The sequence below is a fragment of the Mchenga conophoros genome, linkage group LG16 (genome assembly GCF_057382185.1).
Source record: "Mchenga conophoros isolate Kocher_MC1m ecotype Shallow Benthic linkage group LG16, M_conophoros_male_GT1.1, whole genome shotgun sequence".
Classification (NCBI taxonomy): domain Eukaryota; kingdom Metazoa; phylum Chordata; class Actinopteri; order Cichliformes; family Cichlidae; genus Mchenga; species Mchenga conophoros.
Window position 1 is genome coordinate 1,794,335 of NC_140541.1, and position 26,880 is coordinate 1,821,214.

Below are 26,880 nucleotides of genomic sequence, written 5' to 3' on the forward strand. Positions count from 1 at the left end.
ATGTACAGCGCGGCTGCGGTCACGGACAAACTTGCATGTGTCTGTTCGGGAATGGCAGATGCTGAGAGGTCCAGCGTTTACATTACCGGCTATTTCAAAGTGACAGCCTGAGGTGTTCTTCAGTAAATTGGACTACCAGACAGGAGGACCTGAGGCCCCACCGTATTATTTTCGGTAAGTTAAATGTGTGTGTAAGCTAATCCGTAACTTAGGTCCTTAGGTGAGCACTCGGCTGTCGGGGAAACTTGTTTTGTAAAGTTCGTTTAGCTAACCCGTGCAGGTGAATGAATTTACCCTGACTAAAGAAATCAAGAGAAACGCACCGGGCTGCTCAGTGACTAACCACGGTTACTGTACTTTTATTATGAGTATTATACTGTAAGAGCAACAGGCTGGACTCTGCTTCTGCTCCTGTGCAGAGCTGATTATTAATAAGAAGCTCGGTATACAGACAAGGATAACACAGTACCCAGGCTAGAAAGACAACTCCAGTTTGAGGCGCATGTCCTCCTGACATTTGGTGTTTGTGTTAACGATCCAATGGAAAAGCTTTGATGGGAGTGAGCTGTTCACTTGCACTATAGCACACAAAACGCTGCGCTGAGCACTGAGTGTTGCATCCGTGTACACACTGCATTGCTTCATATTTCACTCGTAAAGTAGGAAATGGGTGGAGCAGTTTATTAAAAGGGTAAACGTACATGGGTTTGATTGTAAGGCCCAAACAGAGCTGGCACAGGTCTAACAAGCTTGTGCATGAAGGGACAAACTGAGTGTGACATAAGGAAATGCTTACATGTGTAATTATCTTGATTACTGGTGAAGGACTACGTCACATGTAATCAAACATGACTCATTACTTATAAAAACCCTTTAACTAAAAGTGTATCAGAAACTCTCCTCTACTGTTTACTCTGTTTATCACCCAACAGTGACCTCGACCCTCTTCAAGCTCCTCACTGGTCAGTTCGAGTCAGGACGGCTGAAAATCCTCAGTGTTTACTGGGTAAGTTAAACTGATCAGTGGGACACTCAGGAACGGAGACCATGATGCTTTGGGGCTGACCACAGAGGTTTTACTAGTCAGTACAGATTTCAAACACACCGCTACATACTACATTAAGGTCAGTGCATTAAGTGCACTGACCTTAATGTTGTATTTTTCTGGTTGCTAATACACTTGGATCCATTACAAACATACACATTGTTGTGTGATGTGTGAAGACTTTTTATGGCTTTGTTTTTTGTCCGAACAGCACAGAGGAAACTATTTCTAAGCCAAGAGGCTAAAATTCATGCACCAAATGATACGCAGCAGATAAGATGGATGTAATCAAGCTACCGATAGAAAGAACATAATCAAGGACAAATAAAGTGTCTTTTTTTCCTCATTGTTCTCTGTGTGGGCCTCCTACTTCCTCCGTGTGGTAGTTTGACTCGTACTGATGTGGCTCCTCTGCTTCTTTTCACAAACAGTTTTTCCTTCCTGGTTACTGTTGAGCCCGTCACACTCAGCAGCTCGAGCTCGAGCTAAGACAGCCTTGAATCTTAAAACTACAGCCGTAATTGCATTTATGTCTTAGAGTGCTGGCCACAGATATTGATCCCATCTGACAGCAGCTCAGTAAAGCACAAGAGCGTCATCTTAAACAGGATATCAGACAGCGTTCTTATTTTTATGGTCTACTTCTGGTCACATCCTGCTTTTGCCACTGAGCAATCAGCATCCTGTGTTTTATCATGAAGTGATGACTACGTGAGCTCCACTTGTTTAATTCTTCTAACATCTATAAAACAGAGTTTCTAAATGACAGACTTATTTATTTGTGTTTGTGTCTCAGTATCTGTTTCCAGATGCTGCTGTGGAGAAGTCTGACTTTAAGAATAACACTCAGCTGTCCAACTCCAGTGGGACATCGGAGCAAGAGAAAACCTCTGATTATGTATGTTTGCCTCTTCACCACTCGCACACTCAAGGTTACACTCAGGTCAGGTCCAATATAAGTTTCAGAGTGAAGACGGGCTCAGTGCTGTCAGTACTTTGTCAGGATTTTTATTAGAATGTATTAAATTTGGTGTCCTGCTGTTTGATTTCATGCTGGTCTTTTCCCTCGTTGTAGAAGCTTTTCCACCAGCTGAAGTCAGCCCCCAGTGACAGTCTGACCTACCGTCTGGCTCTGTGTGTGTGTCTGGTCAACTATTACTACGGTGGGCTGCGGGCTGTTGGACACCTCTGGCAGGAGTTTGTCCTTGAGTTGCGTTACCGGTGGGAAAATAACCATCTTATTTGTGGGTGGGTACCTCACAGGCTCGTGCTGCTTTGATTTTAAAGATGTCACACATATTAACATTTTCATTTTATAGCAGGTAAAATAAGTATTGAACACGTCAGCAGTTCTCTAAGCAAATATATTTCTAAAGGTGCTTTGATGTGAAATTATCACCAGATGTCGGTAACACAGGGACATTAAACACACAGACATTTATTTATTACTTTATACAAATGTTGGTGATGACAGTTCATGGCAGCTTCTGTATGGAGAAACCAGTCCCATCATTGCTCATGACTTTGACCCACTCACCACACAAACAGTCTATAAATCCCGAATGCTCCGTGGATCCTTCCCACAGATTCAGCTCAGGTGATTGGCTGGGCCGTTCCAGCAGCTTTACTTGATTCCTCTGAAACCAACAGTTTCCATTGGCTGTGTTTGTGATCATGGTCTTGCTGAAACATCCATCCTTGTTTCATCTTCATCATCCTGGTAGATGGCAGCAGATTTTAATCAACAATGTCTCCATTCATCCTTCCTGGAGTTAGATTTAATGGCTCAGTCCCTTTTGCAGCTTGTTATAAAGTTTTTATGCATAACTTTTCTAAGCAATCACACATTTTTTTGGGAACATCAAAATCATAATGCTCCCACCTCCAGACTTCAGTGTTGCTGTGGTGTTTTTGGGATGCAGCCACCCAAACACGGTGTGTTTACAGCATTCAAAGAGTTTTGCTCTTAACAAAGGCAGTCGCACTTTTCTCCTCTCCCTTATCTTCCCTGCTTAGCCTCTTGTGTCCTTGTTTACTCTCGTGTTTTTTGTATTACTTTTCCCTGGAACACTCTCTCACAGTCTGTTCTCTAAAACCTAAAAGAGGAATTATGGATTTGATCAACTGGTCCCTGAATGCAATTGACACCCCTTTCTCAACGAGAAGTCTGGGCTCGGGTGAGCCTGAGTGCTGAAGAGATCTACCTGTTCGGAACCATGGTAACAGGGTTCTGGCTGATCGGAGCTGGCTTGGCCCTGACTTATCGAAGAATTAAGAAAGCGGAACCGGCTGTTCAAACCCCCACAAGGCTGCCCGCTGGGATTCAAACGATGGGAAGAGGCGTGAGTTTCTCAAAATGAGCTCATTGAGTGCAGCATGGATAAGATCTTGGAGAAGCTTACGGCTGCTGTGAATACTCAGAATAAGACTTCTGAGTGCAAATTGGATCACATCTTGGAGAAGCTCACTGCGGTCGTTGTTAACTTGTTATTTTCTGTTATACTGCGAGAGTACTGTTGCCCGCGAAGGGTTGTTGTTGGTGTGGAGAAAAATGGCGTAACAAATAAAGCGCTTGGAGTGAGACTACGACGTCGTGTCTTTGAGTTCTCAGAATCGGCTCTCTGAGCACAAGAATGACAACATCACGGAGCGCAAGTTTGATAACATCATGGAGAAGCTCACGGCTCTCCAACGGGAGATTGAGAGACCAGTGTCGGAGTGTTAGAACAGCTTTGAAATTCATATGAGCTGTTCGCACTAAAGTAAAAACCTCCATCACTTATGCGGATACCCCTTCGGCCCCAGCCGTGGGCTCAAGGCTGGAGCCGAACAACAACTCCCTGATAACGACTGTGTTTAGACTGTTCTTCCCACTCCATGCAAGGCCACCTGGGTTGGCTGGAAGACTGTTTACTTAGCCTGGCAGGGAGGAGGACACTGTCTCAGCTGAACTCTGGACACGCACACGCTTACACAGACATATATACACATGCAGATGTACACTCCTCCCCCCTCCAAACGCCTTCGACGCTTATTCCCCTCCGATGCTGACGGTGGATCAAGGAGACCAGCGCACGCAGGCCCGGATGTACTGTCTACACTGGCTGTCTCTCACCCTTTACCCATCCCTGTTGCTTGTCATGTGTTTCTTTCGTGTATTAAGAGTTTTTTCATGTGCAGAGGTGTTTTTTCTGTTCTCAAACTGATCTCCCTGTTGGAGCTCAGTCTGGGGGGAGTTATTTTTTTTCTCCTTATCTTTCCTCATGTGGTGCATTTTCCATTGTTATGCCTCTCTGACCTGTCTTCCCCATGTGATGTTTGTGTCATGTATGTATGGTCAGAAGGGTAAGATGGCGCTGGCAAAGGTCGGCAGCCTTAACCCAATTTCCATTGGGGTCAGCCTTCAGGATCAATAAAGTTTTATTGAATTGAATTAAGTGACCAAACTATAAAGTTAAAGCGTATTGTTGTACCTATGCATTACACTGGAGCAGAGCTTACATACATTCTTACCTGCTTACACTCATCATTCATTCGTCAAACTGAATAAAATAGCAATAAAATAGGGTGGCTGCAGCTCAGGCGGTAGAGCGGTTCGTCTACTGATCGGAAGGTTGGTGGTTCAATTCCTGGCTTCCCCCAGGCTGCATGCCAAATATCCTTGGGCAAGATACTAACCCCAAATTGCTCTCCGATGCGTTCATCGGAGTGTGCGCGTGTGTGTGTGTGAGAGAGAGAATGTTACTTAGAAAGCACCTAGAAAAATGTGCTTGTGTGAATGGGTGAATGCACAAGTTGTGTAAAGCGCTTTGAGTGCTCAGAAGAGTAGAAAAGCGCTATATAAGAACCAGTCCATTTACCATTTAACCAGAGGAGTATTGCACTGGTTGGATGGCAGCAGCCATGGAGGGAGGGTGTAATTGTCCCGTGTTATGCTGGTGTTTTGTATTAGATGTAAGCTTACATTTGGCAGCATTAGTGAACATTCTACTGAATGTTACACAGGACTGTCTCAGGTAGGAGGGAGGCTCACTCGGTCCATTCACTGAGCTTAGTGTTCAGTGATCGATGGTCCAGGGGAAAAGCTGTTTTCTTAGCCTGGCTGTCCTGTTTCTTGAACAGGTGCTGTCCAGGATGAGATGAGATTTGATTGGCTCTCCTGAGACAGCGAGTGCTGACCATGTCCTCCAGGGAAGGAAAGGGACAGGCACTATTCTTCTGTGCTGTCTTAATGACCCACTGAGCAGTTAGCATACCAAGCTGTTAGCAGTAGGTGGGGACACACTATGGTGCTGTGGTAAAAAAGCCACCAAGACTTTCTTCTCCAGATGGTTCCTCCTCCTCCTCAGCATCCTGAGGTGGAGTCTTTGACTTTGGACCATGAGAGGTCCTCAGCTACGTGAGTCCCCAGGAACGAGGACACTCGCTGAACACAGTCTGCTTGATGTGGAGAGGAACGTGTTTCCCTCTGCTGAGGTCACATCTCCTTAGTTTTGATGGCGCTGAGCAGATGCTTGTGTTCATTGCAGCAGCCTGTCAGGTTTTTAACCTCCTGCCTGTTCGCCGTCTTCTCCGCTGATGATTGTCGCATCATCAGCAAATGTAACGATGGTGTTAGAGGGGCAGGTAGGTGTGAACTCATGAGTGTACAGGAGAGCAGGCAAAGACGCCTGTGGATACTTTATGAATGCAGATGATAATATTCTGCCAGCGTTTCACAGACTTGTTCAGCAAACTTTAAACACACTTCACGCTTCTCTTTTTTTCTGTGGCTCTTGCGCACATATTGTTTTCTTTGAAACAGTCGTACCTGCTGATTCCAGGCCTTTCTGTGGCTCTTCATAACTGGGCCTTGACTCTTCTGATAATTCTTTTCACTGGTCTGTGTGAAATCTTGTGGGAAGCACCTGGTCGTGGCCCATTTATGGTGAAATAATATTCTTTCCACTTTACCAAAAGTGCGCTGGAACCTTCAGTAGTTCTACTGTGACCACTGCCACCAGCATGTTTTGCAAAAGTCTTGAGAGAGCTCGTTGTTTTTACCCGTCATGAGACGTTTCTTGTGTGAAACCTGAATAATGAGACCATCAGTTGGGACTGAACCAGCTGATATTTGATTTGATATTAATTGGCGAGGTCTGTGACGAGTTACATGACTCTTTGGTGGCAGGACTCCTGGGCTGGAGGTGCGAGTCCCACTGAGTCTGTGGATGTTGTTGGACTGTCCTGGTTTCCCACCTCGGGATAAGCAGACTACAGTAGCGGTTTCCCTTTCTAAGAAGCGGGACTAGGGGCTGTGCTTGAACTTGGGAATGATACTCCAAAGCCTCCCTGGAAGTCTGTGACTGGGTCAGTTCGTTAGTTGAACCTGAGGTTGAGGATATATTTTCAGCCCTGGAGCTCCTCTGTCAGATGGTGACGGCATACAAAGTATCTGGTACCACTGTCCTCTGTGTGCTGCTGCTGTTGGTCCATCAGCTGTGGAGAGAGTGAAGAATAACTGATAATGAAAAGTTGTTGTTCTCGTTGAACTCTGTTATTGCTGCTTTATTCGTGGCCAACACTCAGCAGATATTGGCACCAGCCGATTTCAGTCGGGATCTCAAAGGACTTCGTGGAAGAGCAGAACCTATTTGCAGACATTTGTGGGACCTCGTTAGACTGTTGACTTGGACACAGACAGAAGACAGAAACACATTTTGAGACCAGAGGAGATGGATCTGTCAGAGTGGGGGCCCCCAGGCTGTGGAGTGCTTTGCCTCCATCATTATGTTGCTTTGATTGCATTTATTTTTATAAACAGCAGCTTGAGACTCATTTATTTAGCCTGGCTTTGAACTAGATTTGTGCTGTTTCATATTATTGTGAAGCACTCTGTGGTTCTTATCCTGTGCCATATAAATAAAGTCAAATGCTGGATGTCTGTACTTTGTCCAGCTGAGCCGACACTTTAGAATCGGGCTTTGGTCTTGTTGTCAGTCATGTTGGATCTCCGTCCGTCTCTAATAACAGACAAATGACCAAAATGTAAAAATCCAAGTACATAATACCAGGCACAAAAGCCCCTGCAGTGTTTGTGCCGTGCTCTAACTAAAACTTTGCTTGAAATTGTTTAAGCAGTATTTGTTTCTCTGTTAACACACTGGTGTTCACTCATATCCATCTCTGTGCTTCCTAATCTGCAGGCTGGCAGGTGGAGCTCCTGATCTTCGCTGTTGTCTTTTGCATCAGAAGTTCCAGGTAGCCACACAGTGCACAAAGTGCAAGGACTAATCGAACGATTTAAAAGACAAAAAACAACATCATGCACATTTGTAGACTTGCAACTTTAATTCCAGTGGTTTATCAAAAGTGTTGTGTTAACTTTGATAATTGGAACGATGTTTAGGTGATAAAGAGAAAAATGAATTCTGAGAGCTGATGCTCAGTGTGATACAGCATCTTCAAACTCCCAAACACCTGTTTATGTCGTGTTGTCTGTTGAACACAAGTAGCAGTGTTATGTTTCCATGTGTGAAAAGAGTTTTTGTTCCTGGACAGATGCTGAATTGTTGTATCGAAAGGAAGAAGGCCAGAGATGAATCTCACAAGGTACCCGAGGGGAAAGAAAAGGAACACAGGGTCTCAGGTGCCTGCCAGAAGAGCCGCCAAGGACCAGAGTGTGCAACCAGTGCTTCCAGTTCAACAAGAGAGATGTCTCAAGGAAAATCCTGGGACTCGTGGAGTGACAGCGAGGAGGAATTCTTCGAGTGCCTGAGTGACCAGGGCGAGACTGAGGCGACACAAGCTGAGGGCAGAGCTGAGGGCAGGCTGCACCCCTACAACAACATGACTCTGCTCAACTCTGCAGAGCCTCTCTATGTTCACAGGTCAGAGTCACTGCCTCACTGTGCAAACACATCATATGCTGTTATTTATTCCAAATACAGCATGTTGAAAATAATAGTCGGGGTCACACGGGGTGGAGCCTATCCCATACCATAGGGCGAGAGGCGGGGTTCACCCTGGACAGGTCGCCAGTTGCAGGGCGAACACAGAGAGACAGACAAACATTTAACCCAGAGGTGTCCAACTCCAGGCCTCGAGGGCCGGCGTCCTGCAGATCTCACCCTGTGTCAACACACCTGAATCAGATGGTTAGTTCAGCCTCTGGAGAACTTCCACGATAAGGATAAGCTTTATTTGTTGGTTGCCTGCAACTGAGATGACCTAATCGACCATAGATACAATGTACAAACTTAACATTGGGGATACAGGTCAGGCTAACTAGCAACAAAGGATAGCCCTAACCCAAGACACGTTGAGGAGGTCATTTAGCCATTGAAATCAGCTGTGTTGGATCAAGGACGCATCTAAAACCTGCAGGACACCGGCCCTCGAGGCCTGGAGTTGGACACCTCTGATTTATGCTCTCATTCACACCTGTGGGCAGTTTAGAGTCAGAGTTAACCCAACCCCACTCGCTCCATGTTCAAAGACCTGCAGTTAATAATTAGAACTAAAAGAAAGCGGTTGTAACAGTACAGAGGCGACCTTTGTGTGACAAAACCATGAAAGCAGATCTCATATAAGTGGTTCACAGAAATGTCATTAAGCTCAGCTGAAGCTGACTGAGTCTGATATCTGTGCATCATGTTTCATTTTCAGGAACCGTCTTCTCTGTGCAGTTAATGAATGGGATATTAATGAATTAATAAAAAATGTCATGTAGGCTTTTACAAGTAAACTAGTGTGAAATAAGAGGACTGTTGATCAGCCTACGCTGTGGAAAGCTGTGACTCTGTCACTGACACGTGTGGCATGATGGATGCAGTCATGCTGGGAGAAGCTACGTGAGTGCAGAAACCTCTGATCACCAGACGATCACGTGGTCGTCAGTTTTCAAACAGCTCATTGCAGTTTTATAAATCATCTTCAGAGGTTATTTGAACCTTGTCTTTGCAGAGACCTGCAGATCTGAGGCAGTAATGCAGTGATAATGACCAGCACACAGTGTAAGTCATGCTGCAGCTGCCCTGAATCTACAGTGTTGGTTATTCCCACCATGTCTCTGTTTCTGATCCAGTGTGGACGAGCTCTTTATTCAGTCTGAACTGGTTTTAATACTAAAATACAATTGATTTGTTATTCATAGATTTTCAGATTTACTCTTACACAAAAAAGTAAAACATTTTTGTTGCCAGATCACACGTATTTACTTCCAGTCCTGAACAGAAGGAAATCGTTTTGATGCATAAATGACATTTTATGTTCAGTGACAGCCTGGTGTGCTTGGGTCCATGAATGCAGTGGTGTCGTGAGTGGGCCCTGTTCGAGTCGTCAGTGCCAGTATGAGGTGTCAGTGAATATATTTACACATTACTTCATTTAAAGTACGAGTTTGTGTCTCTGTCCACAGGCAGCCAACCCCGGCTGTGTCCTGGAGGATTTTGTGCGCTGGTATTCACCTCGGGATTACGTAGAAGAGGAAGTGGTCGATGAGAAGGGCAACACGATGGTGACGGGGACACTCAGTCCCAGGATGAAGATCCCAGGCAACATGTGGGTGGAGGCTTGGGAGACTGCCAGGGTCACACCTGCACGACGCCAAAAAAGACTTTTTGATGACACCAAGGAGGCCGAGAAGGTCTGAAGCAGGTCGTTCGTTTTGCCACATGCGTGTTTTAAGCCAAACGTGTTTACTAAGTGGATCACAAAGTGTTTTCATGAATGTTTCTGCTGATTTTCAGGATCAGCTTCTGCCATGGGACCGTTTTGGCTCATGTATGTTGAAGAAGTCAGTTTAACACAGATCTGTGCTCACAGACATGTTGAAGCATTTTCACATGTTGATGAAAAAGGATCTGATGCTGTCACACACGATGTTTAACTGACACACAGCAGCTCTCTGTGGTGTGATGGTGTTAAATGAAGAACAACTTTAAACCAGCTTCTATTAATGATCCGGTCGGCTTTATGGGAAAGGGACAAACAGTAACTGGGGTTAGTTGTTTCCTCACCCAAAGAGGGTCCTGGATTTGGACCCGGGCAGGTCCCTGCCAAGCGTTTGCATGTTCTTCCTGCACATATGAAAGCAGAGCTCGGAGCTCCAGTTTGCACCGTCACTGAAAATGTTGCCTGTCTTTTAAAGACATTGTTTATCCAAAAAGAGAAAGTTAAAAATAATGCTCACTGATAGTCTTATGACAGATTTAAAGATCTGGGTATGACTGGTCCCTCTGTGAATAACCATCATAGAGAAAGGTCACCGTTTATCTGGAGTCTTCTTCAGAGGCAGCCTGTTGGCTGTGCAAAAATATTCTGTTGATCTGAAAGAGCAAAAGGAAAACAGAAGCCAGGCAAACTAAACTTTTTGGGGGTTTGTCTTTAGGTTCTGCACTACATGGCGATGCAGAAACCTGCAGACCTGGGCCGTCACCTCCTGCCCTGTATACTTCATGCAACTATTCTGAAGGAAGAAGGTAAGTCCTCACCGTTTGGTTGAAAAACACGTTTATATGAAATAAAATCAGGGAAAATAACTCTAAGCCCACAGCAGGTAAATTACAGTAAGACCGAAATACAAAAAACTAAAGATATTAAAATAAGTACTAAGAAAATGAAATGCAACCCGAGATGTTAATGGAGAAAAAAACCAGAAGCTGCATGAATAAAAAAGTAGAAATCTTGGACGCTGCCAGCATAATGCACAGCCTTTTGACGGGGCTTGCACACAAACACAAAGCAGAGGATGAAGCATCACCAAATATGTTTCCAAGCCAAAGAAGATAAGATGAAGCATACCTGCGCAGCGGTGGGTGATGAGGAGAGGCCGCAGCGTGTCTGTCTTAAAGTGCAAGTTTGTGACAGTTTAAAGCTTAACAAGCTAAGACGCCAAACATCCAGAGCACAAAGACAAGTCAGAGGGCTTTTTCAGACACACTTCTAAACCGTCGTGCTCAACAGTGTCTCTGCTAAAACTGCGTCTGTGCTCTGCTCCTGTAAAGTTGCCTATCGAGTGCTTAATGATAAGGTGCATGGTAGCTGCTTTCCTCTGCAGGTGGACAAAGGAATGACTTCTCTGCAGACAGGCTCCTGGCAGAGCCACTGCAGAGGAACTCTTTACAATCACTGACTGTGAAACGTGAGGACTGTGTGGGGATGTGCAGACGGGGGCGCGGCGGCTGGGAAACGAGGAGGGCTGCAAGTGGATGCACTGTATGATACACGCTGGCGTCTACACAGCTCAGTCCTGAGCTGAGTGATGTAATGACTGATTGCATCGACACAGTCATTACATCAAAATACAACCCCTTTTTTTCGGCACTGAAGCGAAACAGGCTCCGCCCACACAGCCGTTCTGTATCACAGCTGTGATGCAAAAAGATTTGGGCACCACTGGTATAGAGTGAATGGAACCCAGAACCTGGAAGTGTCCAGTGATGTGAGGGTAAAGGACGTCTCACTGTGTACTTTGGTGCACAGATGAGTTTGTGGTCGGTTCAGTGAATGCAGCCCATGAGCTGCAGAAAAAGCCCAAATCCTGAGCCCCCCAAGATTTGGGCTCAAGATGTGTTCTGCACTGCAGGCCCTTGGACTCCATCAGGGTTTGGGCCAGTTTTGAGCTCTTATAAGTATCAGAGATGGACACGTGATGTTTTCAGGGCTGCGTAGGCATGATGGGTAGAACATGACCCTGGTGTTAAAATGCAGGTAAATGTGATTTAGTTTGTTTACTCTAACTAGCTACCCAACCCTCACTGTGAAAGGAGCCTGGAAAGTTTCCCCAGCATGAATTTCTTTCAGTCAAGTTTTCTCCAGTAATGATCAGAAATCAGATAAAACCCACTCTTTATTTTATTCTACACACAATAAATTGATAATTATTCCAGGATACAGAAAAGTCTAGATTTCGTCTTCAGACTGTCACATCTGGAGCAGGGCATAATTTGAATTGGTTTTTAGAAGAAGCTAAAGATCTTTCAGTCGTGTTGCTGTTGTTCCCTGACACCTGCAGTGCAACCATTAATTTAGCTAATGAGAGTTCACGTATAATTATAACAGGTCTTAGTTTCTGGATCGTCTCTAAGTTGACGGTATACTGCTAAGACCAGTTCTGAGTCTAGAGACAGCCAATGGTAAGGACTAGTAAGGACATCACTGAGGAGAGTTTTCTAGTACTTTGGAGAAACCTCAATCAGCTAACGTCCTGCTGTGATACTCAGACCTTTTCTCTAATTAAACCAGAAAGCTAGTTTTCATTTATTCTGTAATATCCCAGAATGTTTCAGCAGGTCAGAAATGCTTTGGTGCATATCCAGGTTGTATGCAAATTAATTCTGATTAAGTCTGGACTACAAAATACAAAACATAGCAACAATAATGTCCTCGTTTCACTTCTTTAAAAAATGTATTTTGATCTTATGACACTTACTAAAAGCTTTACTTCCAGAGGTTGACAGAGACGCTCCGTGCTGATAACACGTGAATGTGTGAAGGTTTGGATCATATCTATCTAATAGACTCCAGTTTGTGCATGTAAATGGAGAGTCCTCTTCACACACTGAGGTTAATTATGGAGTTCCACAGGGTTCAGTGCTAGGACCAATTCTGTTTACATTATACATGCTTCCCTTAGGCAGCATCATTAGAAGACATAGCATACATTTACACTGCTATGCTGATGACACCCAGCTCTATCTGTCCATGAAGCCAGATAACACACACCAATGAGTTAAACTGCAGGAATGTCTTAAAGACATAAAGACCTGGATGGCCGCTAACTTTCTGCTTCTTAATTCAGATCAAACTGAAGTTATTGTACTCGGTTATTGTAGATGGCCCCGCCCCTCCCTGAGCCTGGCTCTGCTGAAGGCTTCTTCCTGTTTAAAGGGAGTTTTTCCTTGTGCCAAAGCACATGTGGGTATATTCCTGGACAAAAGGCTTAGTTTCTATTTGCAGATGTGTTCTGTGATCCTCTGAAATAGCTGGATTAATTAACTCCAATAATAATCCATCAAGACTTTGTGGATATGTTTTAATCTCTGTAAAGATTATTATAAAATGTTGTGAAGGTTTTGTTTATTTCAAAAGGATCTGTATTAGTAAGATAATAGTTTGCAGGTTTACTCAATTTTAGGCTTTTTCTCATGTTAACAGTAATTGAGGTTACAAACGTGGCAGGTCTTTCTTTTAATCACAGCTTTCTGTCACTCTGGAAACACTGTCATTTCTTCTCTTTCAGAGTCTGCTGAAGATATTCCATCAGTGCAAAAAACCATTCAGCAAGCTACAGTTCAAGCGAGCAAGCTCCTGCAGTCCCCCAACCAGGACTACAAGAAGTTAGAGGTCAGTGAAAACTCGACCGGACTTTCCACAAATGATTCAGTTTAAAAGAAAGTATCATTAGATTCACCCAAAAAAGTTTTGTTTTTAAATACATTATTGATTGATTGTTAACTGTGTTTTTGTTGTAGTTGAGTATGTGCTGTACATGAGGTGTACGTAGACTGGACAGTGTGCACCATGGCTGAGAACTTGGCTGATAATTATTATGGCCATTGATGGTTGAACCATGAAAACAGGGGTGTGGTGCAGTGGGATTGTAGTGGGAGCTGGAGTAACAAACTCCAGTGCTTCCTCAGTGATGGCTAACTTTTTTCTAAACCTAGGTAATTCCTTCGGCTGTTCCCACCTGGGCTCAAAGCTTTTATACTCTGCTGATATCGGATGTGTTTATCAGTGATCGAAAGCAGAGACTGAGATTGTTATTATTGAGTTTGATCACACGTTAGGTGCATTAAACATATGCTTTAATACTGTCCTAAAGTCTGAGAACAATCATCACTTCTTCACATATAAAAATGTTCTTCTCACTAGCACTCAGTATCCATACAGCCCCTTTTCTTTGAATAACACTGTACAGCTGCACAGCTAAACCCCACCATGTTAGTTCGGCTTGACTGGACAGTCTTGTTGTGTAAAAGCGCCTTGAGGCGACTTTTGTTGTGATTTGGCGCTATATAAATAAAATTGAATTGAATTGAATTGAATTGAATTAAAAGCATTCTTGGCTTTCTCAAAGTACATTTAAGTATGCCATGTATCCACTGTGACTCCAAACACGCCTTTTACACCCCGAGACTCAGCCTATAACGTTCCACGTAGGAAAAACCACGTATGTGTATAAATGTGACAGTCTTGGGGTCTCATGCTGTCAGGATTGAGCAGACAGTTGTTCTTGTCCTGTGTGCAGGATTTCATTAACCAGCTGCTGAGCATGGAGACAGTCATCACTCAAGCTCGCTCGCTCAAGGCCAAGTTCTCCGTTCCTGAGGACGACAGCGGAGAGGCTGCTGATGAACTGAAGAAGTGAGTCGCAGAGTTTGAGCTGCGCTCACTGACAGCTTTGTTTGTGCTGTTGGTAACATGTAACCGTCTTCACCGTCACTATAGATAGTTAGTCAGTAACAGGTTGTCACGATGAATCTGTTTCACAAAGACGGCGTCTGAAGGATCACAGTCAGTTCACACGTTTCTTTCTCGCTCATGTTGGTGGTCTTATTTTATAGTTTTGGTGTCTTCAGGTTTTACATGTTCTTATTTAAGTGTTTTGTTTTGTGGGAATATTGTAACATTTTCCACATTGTGTGTTGTCTCTAGGTTTGTGAGCTCCCTGCTGGAGGAACCAGAGGTGGTAGTGACAGGAGCAGGCCAGGGCCTGGCTGGCAGTATAATCCACGGACTCTTCATCAGTGCTCAGAGGGTAACTCTCACTCTGCCTCCGTGTCCTTCCCACGTCTTGCTGTCAGTTTCATGTATACAGTCATGTATTTGTCATCTATAGAGACAGCTTTAGAGGTACACACACACACCAGTCAACCACTTATTCAATATCAGCATCAAGAATAGGTCGGTGTCCCGGTCCTAGAACAAGACATGAAGTCAGCGCTGTTTTATTTTGTTGTGGGCAGTCTGAGGCACACCTGTGCACTACTCATGATGTCAGATCAGCATCCTGATGTGGCACACCTGTGAGGTGGGATGGATTATCTCAATATAGCAGATGTGCCCACTACCACACATTTGGACTGATTTGTGACCACTGTTTGGGAGGGATGGTTATATTGTGTATCTGGAATGAATTTTAGGTCTCTACGTCCATCCCATGGGGAATGGGAGCAGTAACAAAGGTGTTGCGTTTATATTTTTGTTGAGTGTATATACTTCATGTAGATGAAACTGGAAGGACGTGGTCAGCACTGATGTAAAGATGCGGTGTTTTCTGTCAGTGTCAGGAGAGTCTGCTCTATTGTAACGTTGTTTCTTCCTGAAACACACAATTGCTGCTGCTGTGCTGTGAAGCACGTTCAGAGTAGAGATGGACCGATCCGATATTACGTATCGGTATCGGTCCGATACTGACCTAAATTACTGGATCGGATATCGGAGAAAAATAAAAAATGTAATCCGATCCATTAAATATCAGGAAAGCACCTCACAAAACTTGCAACACGCCGTAACTCACCTCAGGTTAGCACGTCGGAGCAGTATGCATCACGTGATAGAGCGGCTGTGGCATGCGGGACCTGTCGGTGGTCTGGATAGCATTTGGAGCTTCGCTAGCAACCCGGCATTTCATCTCCGACAAAGTTATCCCGAGAGAAGTAAAGCAAGTGTGTAAGTCCATCTCTGAATGTTTGTAAAGCATTCCTGCGTTAAGCTTAACAAGCGACTGCCTCTTCTTGCTGCTACTTCAATCATGAAACTGCTTAACGATCAGCTGATCGGCTTTTCTGTCGCGAGTCCGTGTCTCTTGTTTGCTTTTGGCCCACTTTGCACCAGAAAGAGGAAACCAGTGGCTGAACAACAGCAGCACGTTTAAGCTTGATCAGCTATTGTTAGAATGTATTTAATCTTACTTTCTACTCGAGGATCTTTTTCTACGTAGCTGACGGCTGGTAACTGTGCAGGGGCGCATCTAGCAAAGTTTAGCCAGGGGGGCCGATAGGGCATGAACAGGGAAAAGGGGGCACAAAGACATACTTTTCTTTCTTATTCTCATTTAAAATGTCGAGCTTTTAATAAATAATTATCTGACAGCCAAAGTTTTAATTTGATGCAAAATGAATAGAAGTCCATTACTGTATATAGTGACTGTTAAGTCTAATATATATACCCTAGTAAGCTATAGTACTTTTTACTTTGGGAAGGTACCATCTGTGCAGTCTGCAATTTTGTTGAAGAAAGATGTTGAATCTATTTAATATTTCTTGAAAAATAATTGATTTCTGTGCATTTTTTTTCACACTGCATTAAATTAAGGTTGATTACGGCGATTAAGCATCATGAGGTGGAGCGTGAGGGGTGGTTCCCTATTTTTTATTTATTTATTTTTGTTGTTGCTGGGAGTTGGAACCCTATTAGTTAGGTTGCTTAATATTTACGCTAAGTACTCTTTAAAATACCAGAATAGGGAGGATGGTGTAGGTTTAAGTTTATTAGATTGATCAGTATTGCTGTACTATGAAATATTTTTTTTGCATACAGGTATAACAGAATAGCTTTAGTGTAGTTGTTGTTTTAAACTTGAGTATGAACTTATACAAAATGCAGCAAGATATTTAAAAAACAGTTTTGTTGATTAAAAAACACTATATCGGATTCATATCGGTATCGGCAGATATCCAAATTTATGATATCGGTATCGGTATCGGACATAAAAAAGTGGTATCGTGCCATCTCTAGTTCAGAGCTATAAGAACCAGTCTGTTTAACTATCAATGAAAAATGAAGAATTATCAGTTTGACTGTGTGACAATTCTGCAGGAACAAAGTTGTGCAGCTCTCTCCACAGTGGAGCAGATCTCCTTCCTGTCTTTGACGCTTCTTTTTCTCTTTCTGCAGTAACAACTATTAATGTGCATTTGTATATGTTTACAGTGTTAGCAGAAACAAAGCTTTGGTGGCCGTGACTCCAGAGATGGAGCCGAGTATCTAATCGAATCATCGGTTTGTTCTTTAAGCCTTAAAAGTGTCCATGTGCTCCACACTGGATCCCAGATTGACTCTGATGCATCAACTGGAACATGAATCCAAAATCCTGCTCCTCACATACAAGGTCTTAAATAATCAGGCCCCATCTTATCTTAATGACCTTGTAGTACCATATCACCCTATTAGAGCACTTCGCTCTCGCTCTGCAGGCCTACTTGTTGTTCCTAGAGTATTTAAAAGTACAATGGGAGGCAGAGCCTTCAGTTTTCAGGCTCCTCTTCTGTGGAACCAGCTTCCAGTTTGGATTCAGGTGACAGACAAAACTTTCCTCTTTGATAAAGCACATAGTTAGGGTTGGATCAGCAACCTTAATTAGTCTGCAATAGACCCTGTGCACGAGAAAATGCTAACTTCCTGTTTTAAGATCGGATGCAGGGTTGTACATTTCCGGTAGCTTTACTTTGCGGTCAATTGCTGCTGCAAAGATGGACTCCAAAATCATGTCCAAAATATGAAAACAGAAAGATGGCGTTAAGTTACAAAGAGCAGAAGGTGGGAACACTCAGCCACTGCTGTGTCATAAAAAAAATCAAATGATCAGTTTTGAGGTTTGAAGCGTGCAGATCGATTGGTGGTTTACATCACTCAACACAAGCAGAACTGCATTACAGAATCAGAAGCACATCTCTGTATTGATTGATTGATTGGTAATTTATTTCAACATGTGAACAATATACAAGTACATTTAGAAAAGAAATAAGAGAGAAAAAAATACTATACAAATTACATACAAAAAAAACCATTCTGATTAATTTACATGTATAGTGACAGTTCTTATGATTTAAACAGGCAGATGTTCAGCATTCAAACTACAGGTGAACAATAGTCAAAGGTTTCCCTGCTAGTCAAGTACACACCTACACAGCATGTCAACAAACCGTGGTAAGGGTCTCTATGCATGAGTATTTACGAAGGGTATGTTGTGACGTACCTTCAAAATTACCGCGGTCCCTCGCTATAACGCGGCCTCGCTGTTTCGTACATTTTTTTTGTGCAAGTTTGCATGCTTTTTTTTTTTTTGCGCACAGCGCTTTGTGTTCTGCGTCCTGATTGGCTGCAGACTATTGTTGATCTCCTCCGTGCCGTCTCTCCTGTACAGTACAGAATCGCTGATTCATTGATTCATTAATGATTCATTGATGTTGAATTATCTCTCAGCTGCTCTGTTCTCATGTGCTGGACCTGAAAACACGGTTTGATCTTTGGTTTCTGTAATACTGGACTTATTTGTCTACGAAGGTTTGAACTTTGAGAGCTTAAACAGGAGAGAAACGTGTGAAAATGTTCATGTCTGTCTGAGTGTATAAAGTGTGTAGTGAGGGGTTTTACCTTAAAACATCTATAATAATTGTAAAAAATAAAGTTGGCTACTTCAGATTTCACCAATCGCATTTTATTTTTAGAACGTAACTCCCGCGATAAACGAGGGAGCGCTGTATACAAATACTGAGAAGTATAAAATTTGAATCCTGTCTCTCTCTGAGGCGCGGGGGGAAAAAATATCGACAAGTCGATCAACATCATCTACAGATACATTCGACATCTCGAGAAATGTAAATCGCCACTGGATTCGTCCATTTGGTTGAAAAACCCGACCGTGAACAAGGAGCGAATATCACACCGGAAACTAAGCGCTATGCCCTGGAAGTAGCATATGCTAAGGCGCACAGGTCTAAGTTATAGGTCTAAGTTTCCCATAATGCACTGGGTGTTTCTTCTTCACTCAACATGTGTTAGTAGACCTCTCTGCATTCAGTCCGTCTGCCCCTCATCTATCGATGGATGTTTGTTAGAGGCTTTGGTTCCCACTGTCGCTCACAGACGGTCACCTAATGTTTCCTGTGTAACTGCAGGGTCTTTGCCTTATAACATAGAAGCAGCTTGAGGTAACTGTTGTTGTGATGCTGTGTGTGTGTAATAAAGCTCCCTTACTGACAGTGGGTCACCACAGCTTGTAGCTCCATGTATTTGATGTGGCACGTTTGCCCTCGCTGACACAACCTTAAAGGGATTTGTGTGTATGAATAAAGTTTATTGTTCATACAGTTCATTGCCGTATGTCTGTGAAAGGCTGAATGAGGGTTGTAGCTCCCTCAGCAGCTGTGGAGCGATGGCTCGTGGTCACCTGATTCAGCCCTGGAGATGTGGTTGGTTAGACACGCTGCTTTAGTTTACACTACAAACCACACTCACCTGTTTACACTCCTTTTGTGTTACAACCACCTTGTTACACTCAAACACCAGATGATGCATCTGAGCCAACTAAGGATTCACTGAGACTGAAGAAGCTCGAGATCATAAGAATTTGAGGCTCAGCTGATACAGTATCATAGGAGAATCCAACCATTGTATGTCAAGAGACTATAGGCAGTGAAAGCTCCATCTGGAGGAGGAACGACGTGGTTCAGAGCGTTGCCTCCTGCAGCTGGTGACATGTTCAGATTTCAGCTCTGTCGGTTAGAAAGTCTGTTTTTGTTTTTCATCTGTGTGTTGCTCTTTCATCCTTTTCTTCTTCCTGTTTCTTGCATCAGGCTGGCTGACTTCACCACTGATGAGGTAACCATGAGCAGTAAGCCTCGTGTCGCTCACAGTTACATTTAACATAGTGCGATAAACACACTCAGTCATTATAAGGTACATCCTCTCTAAAGGTTCACATAACAGACAAACAGGATAATAAAAATGATCTGGTTCTTTGCAGCGTCCTGAGATGAACAACACACGACATTATTACACGTCTCAGTATTTGTTACACTGAACACAAATATAAACACAACACTTTTGTTTCCATGAGCTGAACCGGATCCTGACTGGTTTTGCGACATGTGTGTCATTGTGCTACACATGTACGGCATATTTCAGAGTGGCCTTTTATTGTGGGCAGTCTCAGACACACCTGTGCAATATTCATGCTGTCTAATCAGCACCTTGACATGCCACACCTGTGAGGTGGGATGGATTATCTCAGCTAATGAGAAGTTCTCACTAACACACATTTAGACAGATTTGTGAACAGTGTTTGCGAGCAATGTTCCCTGTAATGTTTCATGTGTCTGAGCGAACACACAAACTCCCTGAGCGTCCCTTGGACCACTGTGAGTAACAGCAGACGTGTGCACTGTGGTCACGCCAGCATCCAAGTTACATGTTTATTAAAATAATCAAATTACAGCATTTACATTTATGTTAGACTACTTTTAATTAACTGCTTTAGCCCACTTACAATGAAAATTAAAACAATCTTCTTCATGACCTGTGCAGCATGTTAACACTAATGGAAGTAAGAATAACTTGAACTTCAATTTTGAAAACACAACTTTCTTTAAATAAAGCTCTGACTTGTATTATGAGTCTGTGGTCTGAGAGAGAGTCTGTAACTCTGTCTGCAAAATACAGTAAATAATGACCAATGTTGGGCAATTAATTATATAGTTACTTCTTCTTCAAAAAAGTAACTGAGTTTTGCAAACAGAGTTTTTTGCAGCTGTTTACCTAAAAATGCAGCCAAGGTGTTTTTTAAATAAACATTTCAAACTATTTACAGAACAATCAGCTGTTCTGCATCAAATCTGATGCCACACAAATTATTTGTGCCACTCCAAAAATAATTTCTGTCCACTATGAGATGAAGGAGAACAACAGCCTGATACCTGCAGGCCTGACAGCAGCAGATGTATCACTGCTGTAACACCTGTAACACTCAGCAGTTGCCTCATTGTTCTGACACACACAACAAAACTATTGACTACACTACACACTAACTACACACTAACTACACACTAACTACACACTAACTACACAAGATTTGTGCTAAACTTGGCAATCGCATCTCAAACACCGCCGTCACTCCTAAAACTTCCCCCTTCCTAAACAACTAAATGTCATGTTGCCATATCATTTTTTGATTGGTCGACATGGTGCATTTTTCCACCAATAGGAAAGGCTGGTGGGGGTTTGTTTTGGTGTTGTTTTGGCTCACAGGCTTTCGAGCGTTTTCCTTATAAAACGGCGTTTTTACCGTTTCTTCCCGCAGTAAATATAAACAACGACAGTATTCAGGAAGAAAAACAAACATTGCAGATATTTTTATCATAACTCTGGTTTTACGCGGCCGATCAACACAATTTAAAAACTGGTATAAAGTCCACACTTTGTCCGTCAGTTGTTCCGTCTGTCCTGCTCACGTCTCCAATGGTTGTACACGCCACATCAGCCGCTTTGCTAAAACACCGGTGTCGCACATAAGGACGCTGTCATAGCCTGTCAGCCACGTTGATCAGCTGCGTATATACGAATGTGAATCGTGTGATTGGCTGGACTACGGGATAAGGTGGCCTCGTTCTGATCCCATACGGGAGCAGCCAGTCACTGACTAACACTGCAGAACAGAATTGTTAGTTTTCATTTTAATTTCAATTCAGGTGATTTTTTTTTTTTTTTTGTGCGCAACGCAGATTTTCTGTGCAGAGCCCGTGCCAGCAGTGCGCAATTGTGCACGCGCGCAGCTTAGAGGGAACATTGCTTGCGAGTGTCGGGTCTTTTGTGTTTGTAGAAAATGTTTCATATCTTTGAGTTCAGCTCATGGAAAACAGGAGCAAAAACAAAAGTGTTGCGTTTATATTTTTGTTCAGTGTAATGATAAAACATCAGGTTTGACCCAGAATACAGTTTGATCCACATGATGGCGCTGTGAAAAGTGCGCGCTGTACTGGTGGCACCAGTGTCCCCAGCCCACAGACCAGTGCTGCCACTAATCGTCATTAGCAGCATCTAAATGCTGTTTAAAGGTGGACTTCATCTGTCACACAGGAGCAGTTTGGCTTCGCTTTGCTTAAATAATGACCTGGTGTATTTCTGTATACACACCTGCTAAGGATCAGGTGACTTTTATAATAAAAGGTTAATACGTAAAACCTTAAAAATAAAAAGGGCTGTTTTTAGCAGTATTTAGGCTGCAGTCTGTGTATTATGTCCATGATATTCTACATTACAGTAAAAACAGTAATTATATAAAGAACAGATGGATCAGGATCCTGTCTGTTCTTTACTATGATCTCAGCTGATAATGAGGCTTGAAAGAGACATGTTTGAACTTTTGCATTGATCAGACAAATAAGCCTGCATGTTTGCATGAGCTTTACCTTTAACTGTAAAACATGAAGCCTTTATTATTAAAAAAACAAAACCCTTTTGGTGTCATACAGGTAAGAAAGCAGTGAAGCGTTTTTCTCTCTAACAGATGTTTCATCTGTTTTCTCTGCCGTTGCTCTGATGGGACCTGCAGGGTGTTTTTGGTGACGTGGAGGTTTGCACATGTTTCACTTGCTGCCTGTGGTTCATGTTCTAGTCCCACTGTGAAGCACATAGACGTGTCCTGACTTCCTGTCTGTCCCACACTCTGTTGTCTCTGTTTGTTGCTGCCAACAGTACAAGTCATCTTTGCAGATTTTACTGAATTAACAAAAACATGTTTACTGAAAGACTTATTCAGTAAACATTAGGGCTGGGCCATATTATACCGTTCACGGTAATACTGGTATAATGTTAGGCAATGATAGGAAAATGAAATATCGCGATAGAATGGGAGTAAAACGCGCATGCGCAGTGCCTTTGTTTTCATACGCACATGGCCGATTGTTGAGTGAAACAGATGAACCAGAATTGGTTTGTAAAAATGGTGCAACTTCAGTGATGTGGAACTGGTTTGGTGTTTGTCCGTCAGATACACGACAAAGCACATTTTTTTGCAGAACATGCAAGCGGCCGTCGTTACTGTCGTATTTGTCGGACTAAGATGCTCTTAAATCTGGGAGTAATCTGGGTCCTAAACTCCATATGGTTCAGGTCAAACAAACACTGCAGCATCACTGAGCGTTAAAAACTGTCTAAATTCTTTCATCTTTAATAAAACGATCAGCATTGCTGCTTTACCAGGTGTAACTATGAAGTTTAACTTCCAGGCATCCATGAAAACAAAAGTTATTACATTTAACGGAGTTAGAAGTTAGCAGGAAGCTAGCGGAAGTTAGCTCGCTAGTTTCGCTAGTTACCTAAGCATGATATAGCATGTTCTGACTGAGAGATTTCTGAAAAAATTCAAACGTACAGCTCTGCTATCACTTCCAACATAAATGAAGACAGGAAACTAAACAGCAGTGACGTTTGTAGGGTTACTGAAGTTGGGCTAGCTGGTATATAATGATGTGCTACGTGATCGCTAGCGACACAGCTATGTTAGCATAACATAAACAGTGAAGCTGGAGGACGAACACTAACACTTTTCCACTTATAAAAGTTAACGTGAAGGTTCCTGATGGTTAGAGACAAATACAATCGCATGGCAGGATGCTGTAAACGGACCAAACTTCAGTCAGGAGAACAACTGAGATAATCCATCCACAGTACGAGGTTAGTCATTAATATACTGCAACAACATGGGAATAGAGCAGCTGCCAGAGAATTCAACATTAATGAATCAATGGTACAGAAGTGGAGGAAGAATGAGTTTAATAAAGTTTGATTTATCTGACTGCTTTGTTTCGCTTAATGTGCGTTATAATCCCGTGCACCGAAAACTACGTACTGCACACTGCAGTTTAATGTTGCAAAGCAGCTCTTTTTAACTTCAGTGGATATTATACATGGTTATGCTCAGGATATGTCAGCCCATTTCTACTGGAAATGCCTTTTGGTTAAACTTTCAGCAAGGAATTTGCATTTGCACTGTTACATTTTTATAAAGCTTTAATGTAAATAAAAACCAGCTTCTTGTTTAAGTGAAAATAAATGGAAGGTTGTCTTTTTGCGCTAGTAATGTTGTGGAGTTGTATTTTGTCTCGCATCAATTATATCGTCAGTTATATCGTTATCGCAAATTTTCAAATATATATCGTGATAAATATTTTTGGCCATATCGCCCTGCTCTAGTAAACATGTTTGTTACACTGAGACTGAAAAAGAGATCCCTGTTTACGCTCATAGAAAACGAGCCTCTGTTTTAATTTATTGAAATCATTTCTAATCACAGACAGGATCAGCAGCGTGCAGCTGCAGTGAGGTGTTAGTAGAGGAGCTGTGTTTGTGAGCTGTAGTCTGGATCAGGTCTCTGTGGGAGACTCGGTTACAGTACTTCTGAATATCCACGTGTCCACCTCACACAGCACATTTCTTCAGAATCAGTTGCTGTTTGCTAACATTTGACCTTTGCCCTTTTAGGCTGCCCTTCTGGCGCCCGTCGATAAGGACTTGGGATCTGACAAGAAGCAAACTGGGGGAAGCAGCAGAGTACCAGACTTCCCTCCTCCAGCAGGCCGGGAGATCTTGTTGCGCACCTGTGTGCCGCGACCAGCAGCGTACTCCAAGGCGCTGCCTCAGCGGCTCTTCTGTGTCCTGATGAGGGAGGAGTTTAGGTTGACCGGAGCCTTTTCCACAGACACGTCCTTCTTTTAAGTCCTGTGAACAATTCACACCTGGGATAAAGATAAGTGAAGGACACAGGATGGAGACTTTCACATGTATGAACGTGGCCATGGAGTAAGATCATAGAAATACATTTCTTCATTTGTTTGCTTTATTTGTAAGAATGGTGCAATATTTCAGCATCTACGGCTCGCCCAAGCTTAAAAGCAGGAAGCAGTATATTACTGGCATTGATTAAGAAGCATTTATGGCTTTGTCTGGAAATATGTGAAACTACATCCTTCTCTGTATTCATAAATCTGCAGCTTCCTGCAGCTGTGATAAAACAGTTTCACACTAAAACCTTCATTTTACCTTCAAAGCTTCTCTTGATGCCTTTTTAAGGAAATGAAATTTGTCGTTAGGATGGAGTTCCCCATCCTGCACTCACCACACGCTAACACAACCTTCTCAACTCTGATATTTAGTAGATTATATTTCAGTTGCAGGGATTGGTCCTGATGGTAAACATGAGAGCCGGTGAGGACTTCATGGGTCGTTTCAGCTGAGCTCCATCCTCCAGCATGTCCTGCTGCTGGATTAACACACAGCTGTTTGTTTGCATCCAACCAGAACCAGACCGTGCAGATCTTATTCCTGTTCATAAGCTGATTGTTCAAACATGAAGCTCTTTGACGTTGTATAAAAACTGAAACGACACTTTACAGCTGACTGTGATGTTTTAAATGGAGCTGGTTCCTCGAGGCGCGTCCGACAGCATGAGGGGAAAATTGGTTTTGTAATATTTTCTTTGTTTTGTTAAGGGTGTATCCATCCCATGATACAGACACATACAGTTTAAACGAAGCACTGAAACTTGCACATATTTATTATAGATGCACTGAAGCTAATCGAGATATTTGCTGTCAATCTGTGGCTGCGATTAAACACTTTACTGGAAACTTTATTAACTAGTAACTTCATCAGTCATGACAGAAGCTAATATTTCTGTGCTAACATCGTTTAAACAGTAACAGCTTTCCTCCAATATAAGCTAACATTTACACCGTAACTTTAAGCTAGCACCATAAAGACGGTAAAACACGTAATAATATCTACAAATGCATCTTAAAGCTGTTATATTAGCACTCTGTGTATTACTAACATAACCACATTAACATTACTGACACTCGCTGACTTTTAATAGTCAGTCTATAAATGCTGTCCGTTTAAATGGTCTTACCTGTACCCACTGCATATCCACCGGGTTCCAGCCAGAGTGGATTCTGGAGTCTTCCACGCTCCTGTTAGTGATCCTCCATCTGGATGGATGAGAACAACCTTCTGAACAATCTAGCAGGAGATGGCCCATATCTATGGGACCGATTTGTGCTAATAACGCCCATTGTATGGACTGATAACAGCCGAAGCGGGTGAATAAAGTCACCCAGTAGCTAGCTGTGCCATTACCCAGCATACATCACTCCCTCCGTAAATGCAATAAACGATACAAAAGCATCGTTCTACCTGTTTTTCAGGTAGTTGTTTACATTATATAATTTATTGTGTTCAGTATACGTCACTACAATGTGATTTGGAAAATGTCTAAATATACCGACAGCAGGCACTTCCGCAGCAATCTCTTCAATCGGAGGACCCTTCACGTCAATTCCCGACGCGAGAGGGGTACCCTGCGCGTCCATAAGTGCAGCAGAGGGAGCCTGACCATGCGTCACACGTTTGACGAGTTGGGAGTGAGAACGTGTTGTATTATCGGATCGTCCATCTCTAGTAAATAGTGCACATTCATACAGTGCAGACCAGCAGCGGCACTGCTCACATATTTTGTGCTCTAAGAAGAAACCAAACCCAGCGAGTGATGTCACAGTGATTGTGTCCATCTTTCATATACAGTCTGTGGATTGTTAAGATTCAAGAATTGAGAAAGGGTACAAGAGGTGATCGAAAAATAACCACACTGGTCCGGCCGGGTGAAGTCAAACGAAGATTTTAATTCACATGTGGGAAGATCACTGAACACAGCAATTGATCTTCGACTTACTAAAGCACAAACAATTATTTTATAACATCAGGGTTTGTTTACTGACGCCCCTTCATGCGTCACAGATACATTTTATACATAGATCAGATCAACATCATCATGACTTTTCACCTAGAAAATCATCTTCTATTTTCATGGCTAGCCCTTCCTGTCTACCTTTCAGTTCTTGTCTTGTTCCTCTTTCTTGCCGAGACACCAAGAAACGGTTCCTCTTTTACCAAGACAATTTTGCAGTTACAGCCAAACATAACTAACCTCTTCCTCTAAATAAATCTAATTTAAAATGTGTGTGTGTGTGTGTGTGTGTTGACCTCACATGCTCTTTGTGTCACCTCTTCAC

At 42.9% G+C, this 26,880-nt stretch overlaps 1 protein-coding gene across 1 annotated transcript; it reads left to right on the forward strand.

Annotated features, from left to right (window-relative positions):
* Positions 1-25,089, forward strand: LOC146556062 (rab3 GTPase-activating protein catalytic subunit-like). The gene is made up of 10 exons (XM_085249594.1): positions 1-18; positions 69-174; positions 933-1,006; positions 1,842-1,943; positions 9,444-9,671; positions 10,416-10,506; positions 13,269-13,372; positions 14,280-14,395; positions 14,687-14,789; positions 24,296-25,089. The coding sequence occupies exons 1-10, from the start codon at positions 1-3 to the stop codon at positions 24,527-24,529; spliced, it is 1,176 nt and encodes a 391-aa protein (XP_085105720.1). The 3' UTR covers positions 24,530-25,089.
* The last annotated feature ends 1,791 nt before the right edge of the window (positions 25,090-26,880 follow it).

Excerpts from the sequence above, each read along its gene's own strand:
- LOC146556062 (XM_085249594.1), top strand. Across the intron at positions 1,944-9,443 it reads AAGAGAAAACCTCTGATTAT|GCAGCCAACCCCGGCTGTGT; the intron begins GTATGTTTGCCT and ends CTCTGTCCACAG. Across the intron at positions 14,396-14,686 it reads GCTGCTGATGAACTGAAGAA|GTTTGTGAGCTCCCTGCTGG; the intron begins GTGAGTCGCAGA and ends TGTTGTCTCTAG.